Source organism: Uranotaenia lowii, chromosome 3 (genome assembly GCF_029784155.1).
Source record: "Uranotaenia lowii strain MFRU-FL chromosome 3, ASM2978415v1, whole genome shotgun sequence".
NCBI lineage: Eukaryota > Metazoa > Arthropoda > Insecta > Diptera > Culicidae > Uranotaenia > Uranotaenia lowii.
In genome coordinates, this window is record NC_073693.1 from 138,522,993 (window position 1) to 138,546,958 (window position 23,966).

Consider the following 23,966-nt stretch of genomic DNA (forward strand, 5'->3'; position numbering starts at 1 on the left):
TATTGATCATTATAAAACATGGTTTAATTTTGATAACGGCTGAAAATGTATGAGGCCCTTCGAGCCAAAGGAGTATAAGTGCATAATAGTTAATGAAAAACGTAAAATATCACAATAAATAAGCCTTGGAAAGAAAAATAAATAATTTATTTAGAAAAAGAAACTTATTTCGAGAAAACACATTTTTATTTTGACGTGTTTGGCCATTTTCCATATAATTATCTAAAATTTAAATTTATTTTTCAAACGTCAAAGTATGTAAATTAAAATTCTTAATATCTGAAAAATTATCAAATATAGTTTGAATTAAGAAGAATCGTTTTATATCAATAAACAAAAATCGATCATTTTTGCTACGTCGAGGCAAATACAATCATAGTTTTTTTTTTTCAAAAACGTTCCAAAATGAGAAATTATTTAAAAAAAGTTTTTTGAAATTTGTGTTTAATTCAGGAAAAAATGGGATTTTGAGAATCTCAAATTTAGATGCATTCTGTACAAATCGGTGCTTGCAATGAAAAATAAACCATGAAATGGAAATGGAGTATTAGATGTATTCAACAAAAATCGAATCTGTCCAGGTGAACATCTGGGGGAGGGGAGTAAGGGTTGCCAAATTTTCACACTTGTGCACGCAGAGGAAGATGGGAGTGAAAATCTCATTTGTTTCTGTCCACGTGGTATCTGAACGGGCCCAAAGGCAATTTAACACTTAAAGGCTCAAGTCTTTTGTACTTAAAAAGGATCGTTGATCATCAAACATGGAGCCAAACCGATCTGCAATAACTCGTAAGATAATAAAGTTATGGTCTAAACAAGATTGCAGGTATTTATTGAACGTACTAACTATTTGGTGAACATTATCAAAAAATGATCAAACTATAGTTTAAGTTTCAATGAAGTTAGTCTGAAAAAAGATTTTTACTAAATATCCAAAAAGCGAAAACAACTCATGAGCATTAAATATAACTTTTCCGATAAGCGATACGTTGTTTGGTGACAGAGATACGCACGAAATCAAATTGCATGTTTCGCATGATCCCAAACTTTTTGCCGATACATCATACTGAGGGGAGAGTCCAAACTTTTGATCGATAATTTAAGTAGCTATTTTATCTGTTTAAAACACTATGCAAATTTATAGCACAAAATTTTAAAAAAGTGTTTTGACGGTTATGAAAAAAAAAAATCAAATGCAACTCGAATTTTTAAATTCGGCCATCCAACCATGAATTGATCGGGTTGAAATATAAAGTGCAATATTTTGGAAACTTTCCAACTTTAACCCAAGCTTAACTCATATTAAGTTAACATATACATTTTGTTAAAAACATACAAAAAAGGTTTTGATCATCGACTTTAGAATGAGATCAAAAGAAATGCAATATGTCATAAGATGACTGAGATATGGCTAAACAAATTTTCTTGTTTTTGAGGGGGTGATCCCAAGTTTATTACCGGTAGCGTATATGGTCAGCAAATTCTATTTCAACGCTGAGTACCTTAACGAAAGTTATTTTGGGAAATTCGTTCCAGGGAATTGCAAGTTACAGCTGTTTTAGTTTGGCGGACCGACTTTTTTCAATTTTAAGCTTTTAAGTGATTAATAAATTCTTTTTTTTTAACAAACACCCCCGACGGAGTGGAAAAAATTGAGAATTCGAAAGTACACCTACTAGGAAAAGTTCTTAGTTTTTATATCAAATCCAGCGGTTGCGAATATTTCGTAACGGTTTTTTTCCGCTTGAGGGGGGGGGATGATCACCCCGATCACCCCCCCCCCCCCCATAGGACCGCGCCTGTGTCGAGTAGATGTGCATCTTTTCAAATGCAAATTTCTCGTATACTAGCTGGCTTTTGATGACAAACTCTACATTGAAACAATTCTTACATTCGAAATAACAAGTTGGGAGAAGAAAATGCGACTAAAAATGAAGATGAAAGAGATTATTTACAAAATACTAAAATTTGGTCTCAAAACACTACCTGGAGTAAGTGGAGAAGGCTTTATACGGACTTGATGTCAGGATGTCACATGTTTTCAATTTTCTTTCAGTCATCGAATTTAATTTAGCCGATTCGACAAATTTTGCAGATTTTCCTCCTTCGGCACAAAAACAATATATTTGACTTTTTATCATTCCATTACAGTTTTTGCATAATGGCACGATTCCAGATCCTACTAAAACAGAGTATAAACTTTTTGGAACCTATTGAAGTGCTTTCCTGGGAAAACAGTTGCATTTGGAGGCAGACTTCTCTGTGTATATATATCTATCCATCGTGTCAATCGTCATGAAACACTGAGTGATTTGCAGTTTCCACAGATCGTAAGCTTCCCCAAGTACTTGACACCCAATTTTTCAGATATTTCTCCTTATTTATTTCCGGAAAATACAGGCAAGACTTATCAACAAAAAGTTTCTGGCTGGAAACCTGCCAAGTGACCGCTAAAGAGTTTGTTTTGCTGTCCATTACAAAAAATTTCAAAATATCTCCCCACTTGCAGTCCAAATATTTTGCCCACGATTTGACCTCCGAATTTTGTTTATTTTACCGTGGGCAGCTTTTCTACCTTGTAGAAATGAAGTTAGGACTGCTTATCCCCGATCAGGAGAACATATTACAAATTGTAATTTACAATTACTACTCAAACCCATCTCAATGAGATATAATTATCTTAGTCAGATAAAACATTAATATAAAAATCTTCGCTATCTTCGTTTCGAAAAAATAATTGTATATCATTTGATACAAACAGTTGTTTTTATTGTATCAATTTGAATGCTCGGAAAACGTGTATTGGAATTCTGAAGCCCTCTTTCCTATGCACCAGATATGGTTCTGTGGTAGCGTGCGTACCTCTCGACGGAATCTCCTGGCTGTACCAAAACTTTTCAAGAGTTGTGCAAGTTTGAAACAATACATGAAAGTTTGATTGCATGGCAGTAGCCAATGCAACCTTTCATACAAGTATACTGCCGTTCTAAGCAAGATTGTCCCATGTGGAAAAACGTGCAAACGAGAAAAACGCGATTGAAATATCAGCTATATTTCCAATTTTTTGAACAGTTCAAGTTAATCATTTTACAATGTTTTCTGCCAAAAAAATTACATTTCCTACAAAAAAAACTGCAAATTAGAGCCAACAACGCTCCGTGTGACACTTTTGCGTAGAATCAGAACGCATGTCGATGCTAGTTCTACGAAAAACTGTCACACGGCTACAATTTTTCTATCATTTTAAAAGCTTGCGTAGTTTATTTTTTTCCCAAAAACTTATGCTAAACCATAATTTGAGAAATACGTTCCTCTTTGTTTATAAAAATGTATAGTTGAGTATGGATCCTGTAAGTAGTGCCTACCGAAAAGTGTTTAATGAAAATTTCTCTGAATGGAACACTCAAGGCTTCTCGCTCCTCCTCTGCCCTCTATTTTAGTGTTCTTTCAGTGAATAACGTTAAATTCAACAGTTTGAACTCAACTTAAGACAATTATTTGATAAAATTTGCATTTTTCATAGAATTCTCTCTAGTGTGACATTCTTGCGTAGAACTATCAACATAGAGACAACCACCTTGATGAAAATACCGTATAAGTTCAGAACAAAGTATACTTGTTTGTGTTTTTATTCGAAAGTTAACACTAAAAGAGACCGTTTCCAGCAAAAAAGTGAAAATGACCCGAAAGTCACATGGGACATTCTTGCTTAGAACGGCAGTATATGAGTCCAAAACAAACATTGCATGAAATCTTGTATGCAAGACTCAAATTTTTGTCCTTTTTAGTGGTCCAAATCCTATCTGATTGAGTTATAATCTTGATACAATGCTATCAAGGGGTGATATAATTTAGTTATTCTTGCATAAACTTGTTGTTATTATTTGAAATGTTTTAACATCCTACGAGTACAGAATTATATCTCATGTTGATATGTTAATATGTTGATAAGTATCGATTTACGCCAAGAATATTGTATGGAAGCCCTCTTTTACCCTTCCCATCCCGCAGATAAGGGTCCCATTTTAAAGTAACCAAAATCTCTCATATCAAATTTGGTTTCTTTGGTTGATAATGTCTTAACCCTCATCCGTCCCTGAAATTCATACCCGTTACAGTCACTGGAGTGTCAATTTGACACGTACTCCTGACTAAAACCAAACAAGAGAAATAGTTTCTCAAGCGATTATTTTTTTTTTAAATATATTTTTGGAAACCTCGTAATGTTTCTCAAATATATTTTACAAACACTATTCACCTAAAAACCATCAGTTTTCCGTTATTCAAAGTCTGAGAAAAAAAATCCGAAAAACATGCTTCGGAAAAAAGACTGTAGATCAAATATAGGAAAGTCTTAAAAAAATTCACTTAGTGTCCAAAAAATCTGGAGCTAGAGGCTATACGTTGCACATAAGAATGTATTTTTTTATTTTTTTTTTTAAACATGACCACAAAAAAAGTAAAAAAGTTGTTAAAAACCGTACTTTTCAATCAATGTGAGTGAACAATAGAGATATTGTGGTTTTTTAGCGAGGAGTGTCAAATTGACACTCAAGGTCTAATTAGAGAGTTTTTTTCCTGGGCTTTCAGGGTGCGTCCATAAAAAAGTAATGATGCAAAATTAAAGATTTCAAGAATTTATTGAGGGCCCCCGAAGAAATTGTTTTATTTTGATGCACCCGAATAAAGTTACAAGCCGCCAATAGTGTCATATTGATACTCAAGAGCGGATTGGGCTTAAGCAATACAACGACATTCATAAGGAACACCCTCATGAGGTCCTCGGGAGGGCCCTCTCCACACTGTAAGGCAGAAGGCCTTCCCATGTCAAGTTGGATTCCATTACATTATTACTTTGTTTTTATTTATGTAACGTGATTGGGGCCCCTCCCTCGAAGAAAGGTGGTTTCTTAACCCTCATCCGTCCCAGAAATGTTTACCCGTTGCAGCCTCTGGAGTGTCAGTTTGACACTTCTGACTAAAACCATTATATCTCTCTTGTTTCTCAACCGTATTATACAATATTTATAGTTTTGGAAACCATGTACATAATGTAACTCAAATATGTTTTCATACAATATTCAGCTACAACACTTCAGTTTTCCATTAACGGGTGTTAAATAAAAAAAAAATTTCAATCACATATAAAAAAATTGTAATTTTTTTTTCATCGATTTCAGTATTTTTTATTAATAACATAATGTATTTTCTTCAAAAAAAATGTCAGTGAATGTTTGAGTAAGGGCCGTGGTCTGATGTTCGACGCAACTTTGTCGCGATGCTCTCACAAGAACGTTGTACGGCGTCCATTTTCCGGATTCTTGAAGTCAGTTGCTTCGTGTCCTTGGCCCTCCAATTGTTTTTATACACTAGGGCACTGAGTGAGCCAAAGAAATCCTCTATTGGGCGGCACTGGGGCAAGTTTGTTGGGATACGATCTTTCAGCACGAACGGTATCTTTTTCTCCTCAAGGTACGCCAGCCAGCCAGAACGAATGACGTCCCGCGGTATTTTTTGGTCATCCACCGACACTGTGATTTAACCGTCTCAATCTGCTCCTCCGTGTACTCCGGCGACCTCGTCTTCTTCCTGCAGACGATTCCTTCCATCTTGAGGGTACGATGGATCAATACGTGGGAGCAGCCATATTTCCGACCGGCGTCACGCGGGCTGGTTGCGTCCTTGTTGTCAAACAGCTTCTTTAACGATGTCTTCCTCTGCTTCGTCATTATCGTCACCGGACGACCACTTCCGACCTTCCGCTCTACGTTCAGGGAACCCAGGATATGATATACCGTACTGACAGGTACATTTTGTTCCTTAAAATGTGCCACCGTGAACTTTTTCTCCTTGCTGGAAATGCGTTTCGTAGAACCGTGCAATGCGTTCGCGGAGCACGTGCTGTTTCGACGCCATCTTTGCTTTGACTAAATTCAAACTAGCAAAACCAAACACGCCTACTGTTTCTAGGAAGCCCAAAGAGCAATTTTCTTGGAGAAAGAAAATTTTACGCTTTTTATTTGAGTTACTGAAAGGTATTGAAAACATTCTCTTTTTTTATTTAACACCCGTTTTTCAAAGATCAAGAAAAAAAAATCCTGAAAAAACATGCTTAGGAAAAAAGACTGTATAGATCAGCTACCGAATACTTATTTGAAAATTTTACTTAGTGTCCAAGAAAGCTGAAGTTAGAAGCTGTACGTTGCACACAAGGATATACTTTTATTAAATTTTTTAAGATCATGACCACACAAATGGTGAAAAAGCAGTGTAAAACCGTACTTTTAAATCAATGAACCGTCAAAGTTGTTTAAATCAGAATTGACGAATTTTCAAAGGTGGCTGTTTTTCGAACTTTTTGACAATTTGCAATTTCACAGATTTTCTAAGATTTAAATTCATTTTGCACTGGATTTTGAGTATATTAACGCAAGTTTTGCACAATAAAATTATATTCTCACGAAAGGCAAATTCATACCTATTCTAGGTGTAGTTACATAAGCGATGCGATACTTTCCAAAAATATGATAAATAAAAATGTGACAAAGGTACTTCCTGAATATTCACAAATCAGCACAAACTACCGCTAGCAGTTGTTTGTTCGTTTCTAAAAGTGGGTGGGGCTTGGCGGCAAAAACGACCAAATTATAGGGTGTGTCGTACCAGTTGAGTATTTTGGTGTTGAACGTTGCCTACACTTATTTCTATCTGCACCAAAAACGCTGACACTATCTTACTTTGTCTAATTTCGATACCGACGGGTGAGCGAAAACGTACAGATTTCTGGATTTACTTTTAGTTTTAAATTTATCATATTTTTGAAAAGTATCGCAGCGCTTATGTAATTACACCACTAGGTATGCCTTTTTGATGAATATAATTTTATGCGGAAACCTTATGTTAATATTCTCGAAATCCAGTGCAAAGTTGAATTTAAGTATTGAAATATCTGAGAAATTGTACATTGTACATGTTTTCGTTATTTTCTGGTTTACGACATCGACAACATCATATGTGATGTCATTTACGATGTTAGAAATTCTTCGGTACTTTAGGTCGCATTGGCGTCGTTTTGTACGTTACATTAAAGGATTCGATTCATGCGCATTTACGATGATGGGAGGATTGACAGTTCCATCCACACTTTATGCGATGTGTGTTTTACCCTTTTACGACTTGAAGCAATCTGACGATGAATTGGCGATCTAAGTCACCCTTTATGCGAGGTGTGACGAACTCTTGTACGACTTGAAGCAATCTGTCGATGGATTGGCGATTTAAGTCACCCTTTATGCGAGATGTTCTGTACTCTTGTATGACTCGAAGCAATCTGACGATGGAATGTCGATTTATGTCACCCTTTATGCGAGATGTGTTGTAGTCTTATACGATGTTCAGAGATTTTAACATCGATTGACAACTTAAGTCACATTTTATAAGATGTGTGTTGTAAGCTTGTACGATATGATGCAATTTGACATTTGATGAACTCTTTAAACGATATTTTATGTGAGTTGGGATGTACTCATGTACGATTTGTATCATAAAACGATTTTGCGGACCATTTTATGTAGCATGTTATGTGTAATATTGTGATTGAAATACGACGCTAGGAAGAAATAAAATTAATTGATGATTTTAACTGATTATTATTATAACTAACATTGAAATGCACTACATATATTTTCGTAGGTATCGCAACCGGGCATTGTCCCGCTCGCTACTTTTCTAACTTCCACCGCCTCCATGCTTCCCTCAGGATCTTTGACGCCTCTTTCTTCCGGGTTAACATCGGAAATTTCCGGGCTACAATTCTGTCCGTGAACTAGGATTGGTCGATCTTGGATCGATCTTTGGGAGATCGATCTTTTATACTCAAATTTCCGATTTTTTGGATCGATTCTTTAGCCTTGGAAAAGTCGATTAAATCGGTTTAATTTCGATCCGATTTTTCGATCTTTTGAAGTTTTTTTTTTCTATAAATTGCGGAGATTCCGTGATTCAGTTTCATGCAAAATGCTCCACCAAAAAGACTGCTGTCCATTATTGTGCTTGCCAATAAAATTGAGACCGACATAATAAGTAGGGTTTTTTTTGTTTCTATATCCTTGAGGAAAACCAGAACTTTTATTAAATGCTCAAGTAATCCAAAGCTCGTGGTTAAACTTCTTATTGAAATCTTCGAATCTCATCGAGGTTATCGAAATCACAAAATTATCTGTAATATCACTGAATTTTTAGCAAATTTTTGTCACAGAATCTGTGACTCAGGTGACAGATTAATGAAATTTTTCACAGAACGTACTAAATTTGTATGTTTTGCACATACTTTTGAAATTTTGAATATTAAAAAATGATTCAATTGGTGAATATTCATATTGACTTTTCTACAAAATTAATGACATCATTAAAGAAAACCGCCACCGAATTTTGAAGTCAAAACACAGAATTTCAGATTTTTATTTGTCAGAACACAGAATTTTTTGTTCGGCTGATCAGCATTTAAATGAAACCTCAACAAAAAAATATTTCTGGAAAAATAAATCCTTCAATTTTTTATCAATATTTGAACTAAAACATTCCTCAAATTAATATTTCCATATTTCCTCTACTCTTAAAAAAATTATGCATTAAGAATTTGGATACTTAAAGAATTTAACATGATCCTTCCAGATGATAGCTGAACACGTTACCTTTGTGTCATGACCTGTGACTGAATTGACCTGTGTCATCCAAAGTCATGAAAAGTCAAACATTATGATATTTTTTATTGCTCATACATTTGATATTCAAATGTATAATCTATCCCGCAATTTTACACTATTAACTTCAGCATAAAGCAGCCCTACCCCTTTTTAACAACAATTTATAAGATCGATCTTGCAGAGATCGATTCTTTTGCTTCGATTTTTTAGGTGGATCGATCCTGGAACCATTCGGCTGAATCGATCTTGGGAATCGATCTTTTCCAGGAGATCGAACAATTCTACCGTGAACATTCCTTGATACTCGTAGTATGCACATGCAAATCGCCGGGTAATTATCCGGCGGGTTTTTTTTAATCTGAGCCTAGTAGGGGAGAGTAATCCTGTTATTTTTTAATGGAAAATGTTAGTGAGGTGTCTGTCCAACGTTGTTTTTCCAAAACCTACCTTTATTATTTTTTTCATCCTTTGCTTTAGTCGTCAACTTTCACAAAATTCAAATGCTGATACAAAATTGGAAGCACGATCGCAAAATTGCACATCCACTGAACATGATTTATCACGATGAAGTTTTCATATCATGATGAGATGTGGGCGAACGCTAAGTATCTGTTAATACGAATCTGATTTGATCGCATTAAATATATTTATATCGTGGGTAAAGTGACCGATTATACGATTATAATTATACTTATTATAATATTTGTAGCTATATCGGAAAGGTGTCAATTTGCCTACTAATGTGACATTCTAGTAAACGTACAACGTGATACGAAAGACGATGCTTACGTAGTATTCTTTACGAATTTATTCGAAGTCATTTACGATTTCGATTCGAAAGTAATTTGTGTACCAATAAAATGCATCTTAAGAAATCTTATGCGATCGTTATAAGATTTCATTTGACATCGGCGGAACTAAATACGACTTCATCCAACATATCGTAACTAAGTCGTATTTCATTGGGAAGTTGCCTCTTCTACGATGAATAAACGATATGGTCGAATGGTAAGTGTACATATTTATGATTCCGATTTGAGTTGCATCTATATACGAGTTCGGCTGGCTGGGTAGAAAATATATATCCTTTTGCCCAATGATAGCTTCTAACTTCAGCTTTCTTGGACACTTAGTGATTTTTTAAGCATTCCATAGCTGATTTACAATCTTTTTTTCCAAAGCATGCTTTTTTGGATTTTTTGCTTAGTCTTTGGATACATATTTGAGTTTTACATTACGAGGTTTCCAAAACTATAAATAATGTAAAAATCGGTTGAGAAACAAGAGACGATTTTAAACGAGAAGTGGTAAATGGACACTCAAACTCAAGGTCTGATTAGGATGTTTTTTGTCTGGGCTTTTTATGTGCAATGGGAGAAAAGTGGCGTCTCAAATACTCATAGAAACACTTCTCGTATTCAAATACCCTTCCATGCCAAATTCGGTTCCATCAGCTTGATTAGTTTCCGAGTTATGTAAAAAAAACTGTAAGGAAGCCCCCGCTCTTCCCTCCCTTTCCCCCCGCTGAAAGAATTGTGGGGAACCAAATATTCATAGAAAAAATCCTCGTACCCATATATCATGCCAAATTTGGTACAATTTGCTTGATCAGTTAAAAAGAAATAATAATTATGACACTAGTCTGGTTCCAAACTCATCACATAAAATTATCTAATTTGTAAGAAAATCTGTTTTTTTTTAACGAGTGTCATTAAGTTCAGCAAGGTAGCATTTAAACATAAAAAATTATAAAATTCTCGTCTCTTTGTTTTCGTTTCAAGCATCCTCAACTCAAAGAATATAATAACCCCTTTGCCGGTGTATTTCGTTCTTCTGCGTTCGTCTCCGTTTTAAAGCTATTGAAACGACACCAAATGCACATCGTTTAACCCTCGAATTATGCTGATTCACAAAACGGCGCGCGTTCTGGCATCCACTTCAGGAGCCCTCTCCATCAATTGTCGGTATTGGAGTAGGTATTGGAAACACGAGATGGGTCCCTTTATTGCGTTGCATTACTTTCTTCTCCTGAACGTGACGCAGTTTCCGAAATCTGGGCCGATTAAATGTGTCATTAACGCACAAGAAGAGTGGACTATTCATCACTTCCTGCCATGTTGCTGCAGTTCTTCCTGGCTGTGCCTCTGGTATAGTAGAGTACAAGACAGAGGGATCCACCTATTTTTTATGGAAATAAAAATCGACTGAATGTATATAGCCTGTCCATTGAGAGGGGAACGAGCAATTGAATCGAAAACGTGTTCGTTAAGTTCTTTTGTTATTTATTGTTAAGCAGATTCCTATAATGGTTATAGTTGTTTAAAAAGATGAAAAAATCAAATTAAGGTCCCCAAAAACAAAGGGGGTCAAGTGCCAAAACCATCTATTTTTAATTAGATAAGTATTCCATGTCTTAAAATATATCTGGTGTAAAAAATCTGTTTCCAAACTTCAAAATCTGGTATTAGTAACTCTAACTTGGAGTTCTAAGCAAAAATGAATGTTTAAAAATTCAATTTTAAAGAATAACTACAACATAACGCCCTAGAAAAACAAACATTTGTAATTTTAGGAATCAGGAAAATGTTAACACTTGAAACAAATATACAGGAAGCACGAACCCATCCATTAGGACTACGCCGCCTTTATCGGAGTGAATAATTCATCCCAATTTTGTTCTGAATAGAACTACTTCTCCCTCTCGAAAATAAACCGAACCTGGTCAGGTAACCTTGATAATGAAAACGCATTTGTCAACCCTCAACAGCACAAATGGGGTTGGTTTTTCACCCTTGCTGCTTATGTATAAGGTATCGCGGAGTCTGCCTTCTCCGGCAAAACTTGCGTTCTGCGTATGCTGCTGCTTGCCACATCACCACACTGCTTTATTTCCGCTTTTCTCTTGGGGGTGATGATGACGGTGCGGGGACATAACAAAGATGCAACCATTCGTTTGGTTTTTGTTTAACCATAGCACGTCACCGATACTTTTGGCGTAAATAAAAAAAAAAACGTTGGAAATATGCTCAGCAGTCACGTTTTTTCCCGTAAAAGTCGGCTGACGATGGTAGCTTCTGACACGAGTGAAATTTTTCTTTGATTTGCGTAGATTTGATGTGCTGGGTTGGTCACAAAGACTTGGGAAGGAGCAAGTACGCACCAAAACCGACCCTCTCTAGTTTTCTCTAACATCGTCTGAACTCGTCGAGCTGATTCGATAGGTACCTATAAAGGTATATCTAGGACCTATAATTAACGATCTCCCAAATCGACCGATAACCATACCTTTCTAAAAGAAAAGCAAAAAAATATTACATGCGTCCACGTGGTATATGAACGGCCCCTTCCAAAATACATAATACAAAATTTAACATTCAAAACTCAAAATTCGAAATTCAAAATTTCTCAAACTTGAACTTTGCAAATTTTAAAAACAAAAAGTTCAAAATAAAAAATCCTACATTTAAAAACAAAATTGAAAATAATTTTCAGCAATTTTTTTTAACAATAAAAAATAATAAATGAGATTAAATACAATCGTTAAATTGATTGTCTTTGATTAAAAACATTTGTTACTCTCACAATCTTTGGCTGTTAATGGTAAAAAAAATCAATTGTATAAAGATTTAATAACGTTTTTAAATTTCTGCAAAAAAGGATCTTTATGTAAACTTCTTAACATATGAACAATACTGTAATATGTAATGATTACCATGGTTACACTTGTACAGTTTATTGTGTGATCAATATTTGTAGCTGTTCATAAGTCGCGTCTTACTTCCCCTGATTCAGTGTCAGTACTTGCTAGAAGATAAAAAAAATGTTTTGGGGTTTCAGCGAAGCATTGAACCTTTTTGAAGAGTATTGCCGATATTATGACCCCAACGAAGCCCCGCCGGAAGAACTGAACATTCTTCTATTCGGACTCGGTGATCCACGGCACATTTTGAAAAGTGCATCTAAATCGTTTCTCCACTCAACAAGACTGAACTTTTTCCTCGCGGAGGGATGCTTGGAATTGATAGCTCGAAATCTGCTACTCACCTCGATTGCTTTCGAAAATGGACAGCAGCTATCGGTCAAAGGCAAAACTCACCTGTTTATGGACATCTTTGGAAACACTTTGCTGCGCCCTTTCTCCAGCGGGTACATCAATGCAAAAGCCCGGGTGCTTACGGATATGATTACAGATTTCGATAAGGCCGAACGGATTGCGCCGATTTTCTCACTTGAAGGGCTGCGTTACAAGGAGCGGGACGGCTTGGAGAATGTGTTCAACTTTTGGACTAACCACCAGAAGCACGTGTTCAATGTAGCGCACTACTGGGATGGTGAGAACGAAATAATAATAAAAAAATAGAAGTCAGGAATTATGATTTTGAATACAACAAAGTTTAAAGATAATTTTTTTTTCGCAATTCGGATACAGCATAAGTACTGTACGCATATCTTTAAAAGGATATGTGAAGGATAATATCAAAAAAGATTCCGTTACATATTATGTAACGGAATCTTTTTTGATCACCTTGCATTATCACTAGCAAAAGAAGATTTCCTTATTTCAGATTTTGAATCTTAAATCCTAAATCCTTAATTTTCTTTTCGTTGTAGCTCGTTTGCGTCAAACTTTAGGCATCCGATATGACCACAAAATGGGCGCGTTTGATTGGGATCTTCACATGCGATTGCGAGAGAACGGAGCTAAGCAGATTTGTAACCAAGAGTATAAACATTGGCGCAGTACCGGAATTGCCTTCACCTTTCCCGAGTACGAACAAAGTGATCCGAACAAAACGCTGGCCGTTGGACTAGCGCGAGATGGCGATAGCTATCGCCATCGGGGTTTGGTGGGAGACATGAGCGTAGGGCCGTTTATTTCGTTCGGAATTAGAGTTCCCGAGGAAGAACTATCTCATTCGAAGCATGGTGTCAATGATTATCGCGCAACTGACATCACGGAACGAAACATTTTCGAGATAATGTATGAGTTGCAGGAAAGAAAAGAGTACGTTTTAGACATGAAGGATATACATCAGTACGGAACATACGTTTTGGATCCCGGCCGAAATTTAAACAAAGATCAAATAAGAGTAGAATCAGTCGATGCATGTAAATACGATCAACCACTGATTCCTTGTAAAAATCTGAAAATTTCTTACATTTCGATCGACGATGTTTTGAAAATTCAAGCAAAACCAGAGCATAGAAACAAATATGACATGGTCTTAGTGGCGAATAACTATTTCTCATTCTTGAAAGCAGACTTTTGCCAGTTATTGAAACCTGATGGATTATTGTTTTTAGAAACTCGGCATTTGACTACAGATGGTAAAGAAGACATCAGCAAGTTCACCACTCAACTTAGAGATTACGCCAAGAATCTCGCGCTGAAACCTTTGACTAATTTCGCGATTAATGTACCTTACTCAACTCTACGATACAAGAACGTTCTTCAAGCACAAGGAAACAATTCGGAATAAATTCGCATCTGTATATTTTTATAGAATCCCCAGAAACACCCCCTCAAATAATAAAAACTTAACAAACCTATGACGTAGCTATTTCTTTCAGTGGTCCCTCCAGATAATTAACCAGGGCTTGTGCTTTCTCCTTCAGGATTCCCAAGCCGACGTTTTCCCGTGCGTACAGACAGAGCAGCAAATTGGCGACCTGGGTGATGACAACGTTTCCATTTTCGCACTGGAGGAATACATACTGCAGCCGATCCTCCCGGAAGGCGTTGCGCCCGTTCTTTTCGTACGCCGACCACACGTTGCTGGCGATGGCGGCCGTTATGGTGGCATCGCGATCTCCGTAACCGGAGAAAGCCAGCAGTGCCCCCTCGTGGGTCAATAATCTGTGTGCAAAAAAGGGGCATTGAATATAATGATATTCAATAGAATTGAATATTTCAGTAATTTCTGACGGCTGAACTGATAAAATTAATTTTCAATGAAACAATTAGAATTCAATTGTTTTTTCAAGGATTTTGAAGATTTTGGATCCAGTTGAACAGTTCAAGTTCCTATCCGTGTCAGTGAAGGAACAAAACTGGATTTCCAGTTTTCAAATGAATGGTTAACAAATTAAAACTTACATGGTGTTTTCGACGCCACCCGTATTTGCCTGGCCCAAAACCGATGTGAGAACTTTCGGTTGTAACATTTTTGTGGTTTCTGGCAGTTTAAAAAAACGAAATTTAATCGAAAAAATAGAATAATATAGCGATAACACTTATCAAGAAGATCGGCAAGTTTGTTTGTGTTTTGGAGAGCGAAAATTAAAAAATAAATAAATAGCAAACGCTTCGAGGGGTCCACAGATGTCGATCCATGTTGAACAGCAAACATGAAAATATAGCATGCCGTGCACGGCATACTCATGCAGAATGGACCTTATAAAATAAATTTAATAGCTAGATAATTTTTATTTAAAAAACACAAATGGAGTAATCATTAGTTGCTGGTGAGCAGCCTTGCCAGATCTACGGATTTCTCCGTAGTTCTACGGATTTTCAGCATTTCTACGGAGCTACGGATCGATGCTCGAAATCTACGGATTTTCAGCATTTCCTACGGATTTTCTACGGATAATCGAATAAATTCAAGGGATTCTGCGGATAAATGAAAATTCTACCTGACGACCAAAAAAAAAAAAAAAGGTCATCAAGTTTTATTTTGGCGAAATCAGTACGTTTTTCGATTTTCGATTTTCGTAAAATCTACGGACTTGAGCGGTTTTCAATCTGGCAACGCTGCTGGTGAGATACCAAGCAGAGCGGTTTATTTCTCCTTTTCGCTCTGTGGTTGTCGTCTAGATGTGAAAATAAACGCGAGTTAAGTTTAATAGATCCGAATGCTGTTTTGTGCTGTCGGCATCGCATAGATCTTGTTTTTAGGAATAATTCTTGATTGCGTGATTTATGTAAAATACTAGATTTTTATTCAAAGAAAGTATTCGATGCCGGCGGATCAGTTAGATTTTCAGCTGACAGAAAAAAAGAAGAAATTGATGGCGAAAACGATTGTGGAGAACAAGTGTCAAGTGCTGTTGAGACAAACCATTAATGAATAAATGATTACGGCATTCATAATTCTAAGAAATAATGGCGTCCAATTCTCAAAAGTGGTGCCATTATGCATTCGATGTTCGCTACATAAGTGTGCGTGTTGGAATAGTTAACGAAAACTTAACGAAGTGAGAATGAGTGCCAGGTTCCATGTAAGAACCCGCAACGTGATACACACACAAGGAAAAGCAGGTTAATCTGCTACCACATCTGCTCTCAAATGTGAGCTAACTTCGATATCAGCAGTCAAGATAGGTAGATCAAAAGGTATGACATTGCGCTTAACCTCAATCGACAGAGCCGTGTAAACACAGGGTCAAAAATAGTTACGAAATTTCGAACAATATGTATGGGATTTGAAACATAATTTCAATTTATGGAAGATTGAGGGGTCTTATTGTCCAAATAAGTAATCAGTCGCATTCTTTGAAATACGTTGTGTAGCAATTCGTAAAATTTATGTTCAAATTCTTTCTTTATTTTGACTACGAGATAGTTTTTCTTTGGCAATATTGCAGTATTTCAGCAAAATATTCGAATTTCGGAGAGCATTTTTTCAGATGTAGTTGTAAACATATGGTGAAAAAATGACTTGTTATAACTTGTAATGATTGCTTCTTTATTTTAGATACTAAAAAAATTAATAAAGTTTCAGTTATAAGGAATTTAGCAAAAAGCAATTTTTTTTTAACTGTATAAAAAATCCGCTTGAGAAATATATTTTCCATCCGCAGAGCGCTTAATGCATTGTAAATACTTTGGTAAACATTTCTATATTTTTTGCAGAATTTTAAAATTAGTAGTTTTTTTATAAAACTAGTAATTAAAAAAAAATTCCATACATTTCTGTGGAATTTCTATAACTATTTTTCGGTTGGCCTACTAATACATATGCAAGCAACGGAGTAGTATACCTAAGGAATCTAGTATCTAGCTATCCTGATCAGCAGTTGCCATTATCTCCATCATCAACTTCAGCGTCATCATCAAGAACGCAGTAGGCGGACCAAGGAATATTTAAAGAAGGTAGTGTCGAGGCAGCCCTGCTTTAGTATTAGTACACACTGCGACGTCACAATCACGAAAAATCTGTTAATTTACTAGGAAATTTGCCGTTTTCGTTGATAATTTGAAGAATTTGCTGGAAATGTTCCACTTTTAATACCTGTTATGCTAGAAGGATTCTTGCTCTTCAAGATTGGTACGAAAAAAGATGGATTTTCGAGTAACTTTTGTATGAAATAGACAACCCCCTGGCAACTTGACGTTTCCCATACTAATCGCGTGTGCCAGTTTTTCTGGTCTCTGGTTCTGTCAAAATCTCATTTTCATTCAACAAACATATCGAAAGGGTGGATAATGAAATGTTCGACAAATTAAGGTTTCAAAAATATTTTTTTTTTGATTTAAAAATAAGTTTTTAAAAACAATGATTAAGAATCACCTATTAAGCGCAAAAGGAGTCGATGTTTAAAGAAAAACACGATAATATGGTCAAAAAAGTCAGCGTTTCAAATGGCTTTTATTTATGAAATACACAAGCAAATTTTAATTCAAAAATCTTTGTAATTGGTTTATTGCATGGTAAATTTTAAAAACAACATTTTATTCATTTCTAAACAATATTAACTTTGTTATTTTTTTAAGAGATTCTTTAGAATCATTATGTTGCTTAGGGAAGAACTCCATCCGAAACTTCAAATAAAAATCAACACATAATTTCAACAACAAGTTTCGATGGTTGACTAAAGCATCTTGATCCAAAATGTGTTCGACTAATCCTCTAAAACATTCCGTGCATCATTTGAAACCCGTGTCAGAGTTCGATTCATTATGATATCATAATAGTATGCAAAGTTTATACTTGGATGATTTTGTTCTACAATTTTTACCTCCAACTCGGTTATTCTGCACACCTTTAACACATCGGCATTAACTATTCTGCCAATGAAACTATTGAAAAGTTCATTTCTGCAATCTTCACATTTGATGCTACGAACTAATTTTTTTTTTTTAATTAAACTTGCCGAAATTTTATCTGTACTTCACTTGTGCAAATGCAAAGCCATCACCTCAACTCGTTTCCGCTTTCATTCTCAATGTTTACTATCTCAACATATTTGTTAAACTAATATTTCATAACATTCAGCTGGATAAAATTTTACCGTAATAAATTTAAGGAAATAGCGGAACTATTTCAAACCGCGTTATGTTTAATGGAAGAAACTCATAACTCTATCTGGTGACGCCTTGAAACAAAAACACAACGGATTCGAATGAAAGATGGCCATTTTGTAATCTTTGCTATAAACAGAAATTTTATTCAGTTGGAACCGAGAATGGAACACAAATAGATTGAAATAAAATTACTGATTTCATTGACAACTATTTTAAAATTTAGTTATAAAGTTATTTATTTTTCTTTTTTGCATCACTTTTGATTATGTGCCCTTTTAAAATGGTATTTCGTCAGTTGAATTGCATCCAAGGATGCCGAAACAAAATCAAGTGGTTTCAATGGAAAATGAACGTTGCTGCTTCTAGGGACGACCCAGGATGCATGTAAACAAACGCGACTAGTGCGACATCTACAATTTTGAAGACGGCACAGCAAACTCGACTAAACTGTCAAGTTGCCAGGGGGTTGGAAATAGACCATCGAAGTTCGAAAAAATAGTGGATTTTCCTTACTCAAATTTGCAAAACTTGAAAATTAGTTCGAAGTCTTCCATGAAAATGATCAAGTCAGTGCAGTTTAAGCTCCTTATTACAAAAAAGTTATCAAAAAACAAACTTTTATATAAAACCACAATTATTTATTCGCATTTTAGTAAATCGAGTTAACAATAATCAATTGATGTTAATTGTTCTTCATAAGAATTGAATATGGTAAACCGATTGGATAAAAACCATGACAATCAGTTGAACACTCAATAACTACCAGCTAGACCTTTTAAAAGTAGATTTTATCTTCGTTTTTGAACGTTTTAGCTTCAAGATGACATTGCGTTCATTATTAAAATGAGAAAAAAATATAATGCAATCTTCAAAGGACCAGAAAATGTCATAACATAGTGAAATAGAGGTCTTACAACACAATCAAAATGAAGTTGGAATTCATTTTCGTTCTAAAACATTTTTTTCTTCGAAATTTCTGCCATTCGCATATAAATTTTCGATACATTCGTTTTTGTGACGTCACAAAAAAAATCCAATATGGCTCTCGACACTACCTTCTTTAAATATTCCTTGTAGGCGGACAGCGTTTTTAGAGAGGAGATCGACAAACCCGGTGAGGCATTTCCAATAATAAATTACCTAGTGGTTTTGATTTCGAGTTTTCTTCAATATTTTCCGAATTGCTTTATATTTTGCTATGACAACATTCAATTATGTTTTATTGTTGGTATTTATGATTAAAATTGTTTGATAAAGAACAAAAACTCTGCTAAATTTTTAAAATAATTTCGATTCCGTGACTTAAAAATAAACTCCTAATGATTTCAGATGTACTCTTCACAGCGGATTTCTAAATGATTATTCCTGAAATTTTTGGTCTCAGACTGATAAAAGCCTTAAATTCTTAAGACGAAACATCATATTGCTGCATTATGGAGATGCGCTACTTGATTACAAGTAACTCGCTTGTTATTTGTTAAATTTATCGCAAGAATAGTAAAATATTGATGTGTTTGGAATTCAATAACAAAACACTGACTTTGTACGAATATTGATAGTTTAAAAATAGATTATCGAAAATGCATACGGCTTTTTACAGCTCATATCATTTAACAATTTTTCCTCATCAATACTTTTTGGTTTTATCATAGGAGTTCACGGACAAGAGTTTTTTTCTGATAACGAATAGATTATTTACTATTTGATTTATGAAAGTTTGATAATCATCATTAAATTAATAAATTACCTGCCACATCAACTATGCCTATATGTATACATAAAATTTGCCATATAAATAAAATTTCTTTCCAGGTCCGTATCCTTTTATTAAAGATAACTGTTCACTCTATATAACTGCATATTTATTGAATATTTTAAGTAATTTTCCCTTCCACTAGTTATTTTATAATATTCATATTTTTAGAAGGAATGCATCTGGGGATAACCCAAAGAAATTATTGCAAGCGGCACGGGTAGCCGGCCATTGTAGCTTTCTGAGGGTTGGATGCCTTCCTTCGACGAACCATCGGACCGTGGAAGCCCTAGAAGAAATTCGAAGGCCAAGCCACACAGACATAGGCAGGACCTTGCTACCGATGGGGGAACCATACATACATACATACAAAAAACACAAATGGAGTAATCTGCACCGGTGATAAATTCCTGAGAAAAAAGAACGGGTAAATGGCCCGTTAAGATTTTTAACCTCCTCCCTTAACGTCTACTCACAAAAACCAAGTCGAATATTCAATATTTTTAAATTATTTTAATTCCTCAGTGATGATGACCGTATGAATCTTATCTATTACCTATAACTTAATGGATATAATAAAGCAAATTTGTCAACAATGACTAAATAAATTAAAAGAATTTAAATAATTTTTATCGATAATTTATTATCAAACAATGATACGAGCTACTAATTCCAACATATCCTAGCACGGCTGGTTATCGTTTATTGTACTTGCGGTCCGAAAATGTCCTTACGCTAAACTTGAACTTCTCCATTTGTTTTCGCTCGATCGTTCGCTGCTGCTGTTGTGCTCGAGCCTCATCTAATGAGATAACCTTTCTCTTGGGCACATATTCCAACGCTTTCTCGAAATTGTTGGAACTTTTGAGTTCCAGCAAAATTTGCAACATCTGATCGATGGTCAGCGATTTACCACTTTTAAACTGGAAGTACTGATCCAACGGAAGCCTAGCCATCCGCAGTCCCTGTTTTTTGGCCTTTCCGAGCGAAATAGCTTCCTGTGAGGTTTTGTCTACCATGGCACCTACTATATACACATCGTCCGGGTCGAAGCATTCTAAGTCATTCTTGCAGTGTGGTGTCAGATAGACCAGCCGTTCCTTCGGGAACAGGTCCAGGTAACTTTTCTCGCTAACGTTAATGGGAAAATGGGGTTCATGGATTTGGACCAGATGCTTTTGAAGCGCCTTCATGGTAGTCTTGTTGAAGTTTACATTGCAATGGTGAATGTTAAAAGGCTCGTTATGCATTCTGTTGATAGCGAAACACAGCATCAGTTGTTTGGCCGTGTTTTTCATCTCTTTTTCGTTCATGTATTCGTCGTACGAACAGTCGAACACCAGATTTTGACCAAAACGCATTGCCTGGATCAACCTACAATTAAAAATCATTTCGAAAACATACCAGACAAAGAATAATTTATAACTTACTTATTGTTATGGAAATGGTCTATCGCTGTATCATAAATTCTAAGAAACATGGTATTGTGAAACAATCCGTAGATAATATGATCGTTATCGGCATTAGCTTTGTCCAGCTCTTCCCTTCTCTTTGCCACTTCCACCTTGCGTTGTTCTTTTTTGATCCTTTGATTTTCTTTGCTCATCTCAATGTTCCAGAGGTACAGGTAGTAGTTCCGCCTCTGGTTTCTGGATCCCAATCCTAACAGATGCTGCCAGTACTGTTCCTTGATTTTGGCCGGTGTAGGAACTTTGCGTCCCTCCTGTCGCATCACTTCCATTTCCAGCTCCAATATTTTTCGCTTTTTATCGATATCGGTCTCTGATGGAGTGAACGAAACGTCGGATTCTTGGTTTCCTTTTTCGGCGGATTGATCCACAAGCGAATCACTATTCGGCAAATTTGCGTAATGTTTGTGCATCTGTGTCCATGCCGGTTTAAGTTTTGTCTGGTACACTAATCGATGGGGTTTAGCCGATTTGAGAAACCCAGCTGCTATTAATCCATGCTCGAAAATTGTTCGCAACATCTTGAATAATGAATGTGTGACTGTATGATAAAATCTTATTCGCTTTTTATTTCGCGTAATAATTCCTAATTGTTTACATGCGGTTGACTTCACTTTTTTATCACACTTTCGTCAAGCGTTTGTCATTGAACATGTGCGACGCCCTTCAGAAATAAATCCGATATTTTAATCAAACGCTTCACACGCTTATGCCGAATGAACCAGGCGTAAGTTATTTTAATTGCATGACCTTATAAAAAAAAATTTAAATTTAAGCATGCAAAATTGATTGTTACTATTTACAGATAAAAAAATAATAATTCTCGCGTGAGCTTTCATTACGTCGAATGAAACAAAATTTGAAAAATAGAGATATTCACTAAAAAAGCTTCATTATAACATTATCTACCCATGTGATTGATAAAACAATCAATTAGCGTGAGTTTTCAAAAGGACGTATGTAACATCAGACAAAATCTGAGAAAAAGGAGGGACAAAATTATGTTAATATAAATAAATGCTATTTAAAGCTGTTTGATCTAGAATCAAGTTTTATCATGGCAGCTGTAGGAAAAACAATAATGTTTTAATTATAGGTTTGAGCATACTGGATTTTTTGCTGTTTCCTAGTGAATTTGTTAAAAAAAATATTTTACACCGTATTGTTGAGTTTTTTTTTCACATACGCCATAATGATTCGTCGTTGTGACAGTTTAATATTTACATACACCCTTTATGATTCGTCGCTTGGACAAATTGTTTTCATTATGCGTCAAATCAGATACGTCGGTTTTTTCACATCATTGCAGATGCGTCAGTTTTAAAATAATAATTATTTTAAAACTGACGCATCTGCAGTGATGTGAAAAAACCGACGTATCTGATTTGACGCATACGACGGTTTGCTGCGATCCTATCTGCTGTGTGTGCGATATTATTTGTTTTGACAGATGCGTCGTTTTACCAAAAAGAGATGTAAAGAAGAATTTCGAAAACACTGAGAAAAGATGACATAGGTCGTTTGTATATTTTTTTAGCTAACGGCATATTATTTTTTTTTTTGTACAAACAGTTAATTCATACAGAAGAAAATAAAATTTACTATACCGTGCAAACAGTAACTCAATTTGTTTACTTTTGCGACATACGTCCTTTTGAAAACTCACGCTTGAATTTAAACCCTTTTTTTTAACAATTCTTTATTTGAAACGGCTCATACCTTTAGGCTTTAAGGAGCCAAAATCGATTTTGTTGTTTACAATTGTTTTCTTAACTTAACACTTTGTGAGAGGAGAAAGGAAGATAGAAAGGGAAATATGAAAATAAAAAAGAAATTATAGACGAAGATCGATAGCTTTTAGAAAAAGGTAGATTTCGAACATGTAGTCCAAATCTAGCACAGCTAGTACATCTCTAACTGGAACATTAGGTGGTTTTCCTCGGGCCCTAAGGGAGTCTATTAAATTCGTTCTGGCGACAAGATGGACCTCACACGACCAAACAATATGCTCGATGTCATGGTAACCTTGGCCGCAACTACACAAATTGCTGCCAGCAATGTCAAAACGATAGAGTACCGCGTCTAAGGAACAATGATTGGACATGAGACGGGAAAATATACGAATAAAATCCCGACTCAAGTTCAATCTATTGAACCATGGTTTAAGGCTTACCTTTGGGATAATCGAGTGGAGCCACCGACCATCCTCATCCTCGTCCCATTTGCGCTGCCAGTTGACAAGAGAGTTCCCTCGTACCAAGAAGTAGAATTCGTTGAAGACGATTTCACGTGGATACGTGTCGCCTTCCGTCGCCCCCACCTTTGCCAGAGAGTCTGCCTTCTCATTGCCCACTATCGAGCAATGAGAGGGAACCCAAACAAAGGTAATGGGAAAGCGACGTCTTGTTAAAGCACTCAAAGTATCCCGTATCTTCTCTAGGAAATTTAAACCCTTTTAATATATAAAATTTAAGACTTCCAAAATGACGAATGAAACAAAACCTTGATTGCCAATTTCAATGTTGCTTACGTCCCTTCTTCCAAACGGCGAATGTGCAGAGGAAAAAAACCTAGCACATTCGCTATGGATTCCATGAGCAAACAAGTGTATACAGGTAGAGGTTATCAGAATATCAACCTGGCAATGAATATTATTTCAGATTCTTCTTTTCAAGCGTTGTTAAATCGATACTCAAGCAGGCTTTCGAACGCTGTAAAATAATGCAGCAAGGAAAAGAAACCGAACAGCAGCAGTAGCAGCAAACCTAACAACTAACTGCATCAGGCTGAGC

At 35.7% G+C, this 23,966-nt stretch overlaps 3 protein-coding genes across 3 annotated transcripts; 1 reads left to right on the forward strand and 2 right to left on the reverse strand.

The window, feature by feature from the left end:
• The first annotated feature begins 12,314 nt into the window (after window positions 1–12,314).
• On the forward strand, window positions 12,315–14,267 carry LOC129755300 (dynein axonemal assembly factor 3 homolog). Its single transcript, XM_055751724.1, has 2 exons — window positions 12,315–13,036; window positions 13,317–14,267. The coding sequence occupies exons 1-2, from the start codon at window positions 12,526–12,528 to the stop codon at window positions 14,183–14,185; spliced, it is 1,380 nt and encodes a 459-aa protein (XP_055607699.1). The 5' UTR covers window positions 12,315–12,525; the 3' UTR covers window positions 14,186–14,267.
• On the reverse strand, window positions 14,183–14,989 carry LOC129755301 (ragulator complex protein LAMTOR2 homolog). Its single transcript, XM_055751725.1, has 2 exons — window positions 14,803–14,989; window positions 14,183–14,562 (listed from the first exon to the last, which is right to left on the reverse strand). The coding sequence occupies exons 1-2, from the start codon at window positions 14,868–14,870 to the stop codon at window positions 14,253–14,255; spliced, it is 378 nt and encodes a 125-aa protein (XP_055607700.1). The 5' UTR covers window positions 14,871–14,989; the 3' UTR covers window positions 14,183–14,252.
• A 5,339-nt stretch (window positions 14,990–20,328) lies between these two features.
• LOC129755664 (mitochondrial ribonuclease P protein 1 homolog) lies at window positions 20,329–21,793 on the reverse strand. The gene is made up of 2 exons (XM_055752277.1): window positions 21,136–21,793; window positions 20,329–21,079 (listed from the first exon to the last, which is right to left on the reverse strand). Exons 1-2 carry the CDS (start codon window positions 21,693–21,695, stop codon window positions 20,401–20,403), a joined length of 1,239 nt encoding a protein of 412 aa, XP_055608252.1. The 5' UTR covers window positions 21,696–21,793; the 3' UTR covers window positions 20,329–20,400.
• Between the last annotated feature and the right edge of the window lie 2,173 nt (window positions 21,794–23,966).

Excerpts from the sequence above, each read along its gene's own strand:
- LOC129755300 (XM_055751724.1), top strand. The coding sequence starts at position 12,526 with ATGTTTTGGGGTTTCAGCGAAGCATTGAACCTTTTTGAAGAGTATTGC. Across the intron at positions 13,037-13,316 it reads TGTAGCGCACTACTGGGATG|CTCGTTTGCGTCAAACTTTA; the intron begins GTGAGAACGAAA and ends TTTTCGTTGTAG.
- LOC129755301 (XM_055751725.1), bottom strand. The coding sequence starts at position 14,870 with ATGTTACAACCGAAAGTTCTCACATCGGTTTTGGGCCAGGCAAATACG. Across the intron at positions 14,563-14,802 it reads GGTGGCGTCGAAAACACCAT|ATTATTGACCCACGAGGGGG; the intron begins GTAAGTTTTAAT and ends TTTTGCACACAG.
- LOC129755664 (XM_055752277.1), bottom strand. The coding sequence starts at position 21,695 with ATGTTGCGAACAATTTTCGAGCATGGATTAATAGCAGCTGGGTTTCTC. Across the intron at positions 21,080-21,135 it reads GACCATTTCCATAACAATAA|GTTGATCCAGGCAATGCGTT; the intron begins GTAAGTTATAAA and ends TTTTAATTGTAG.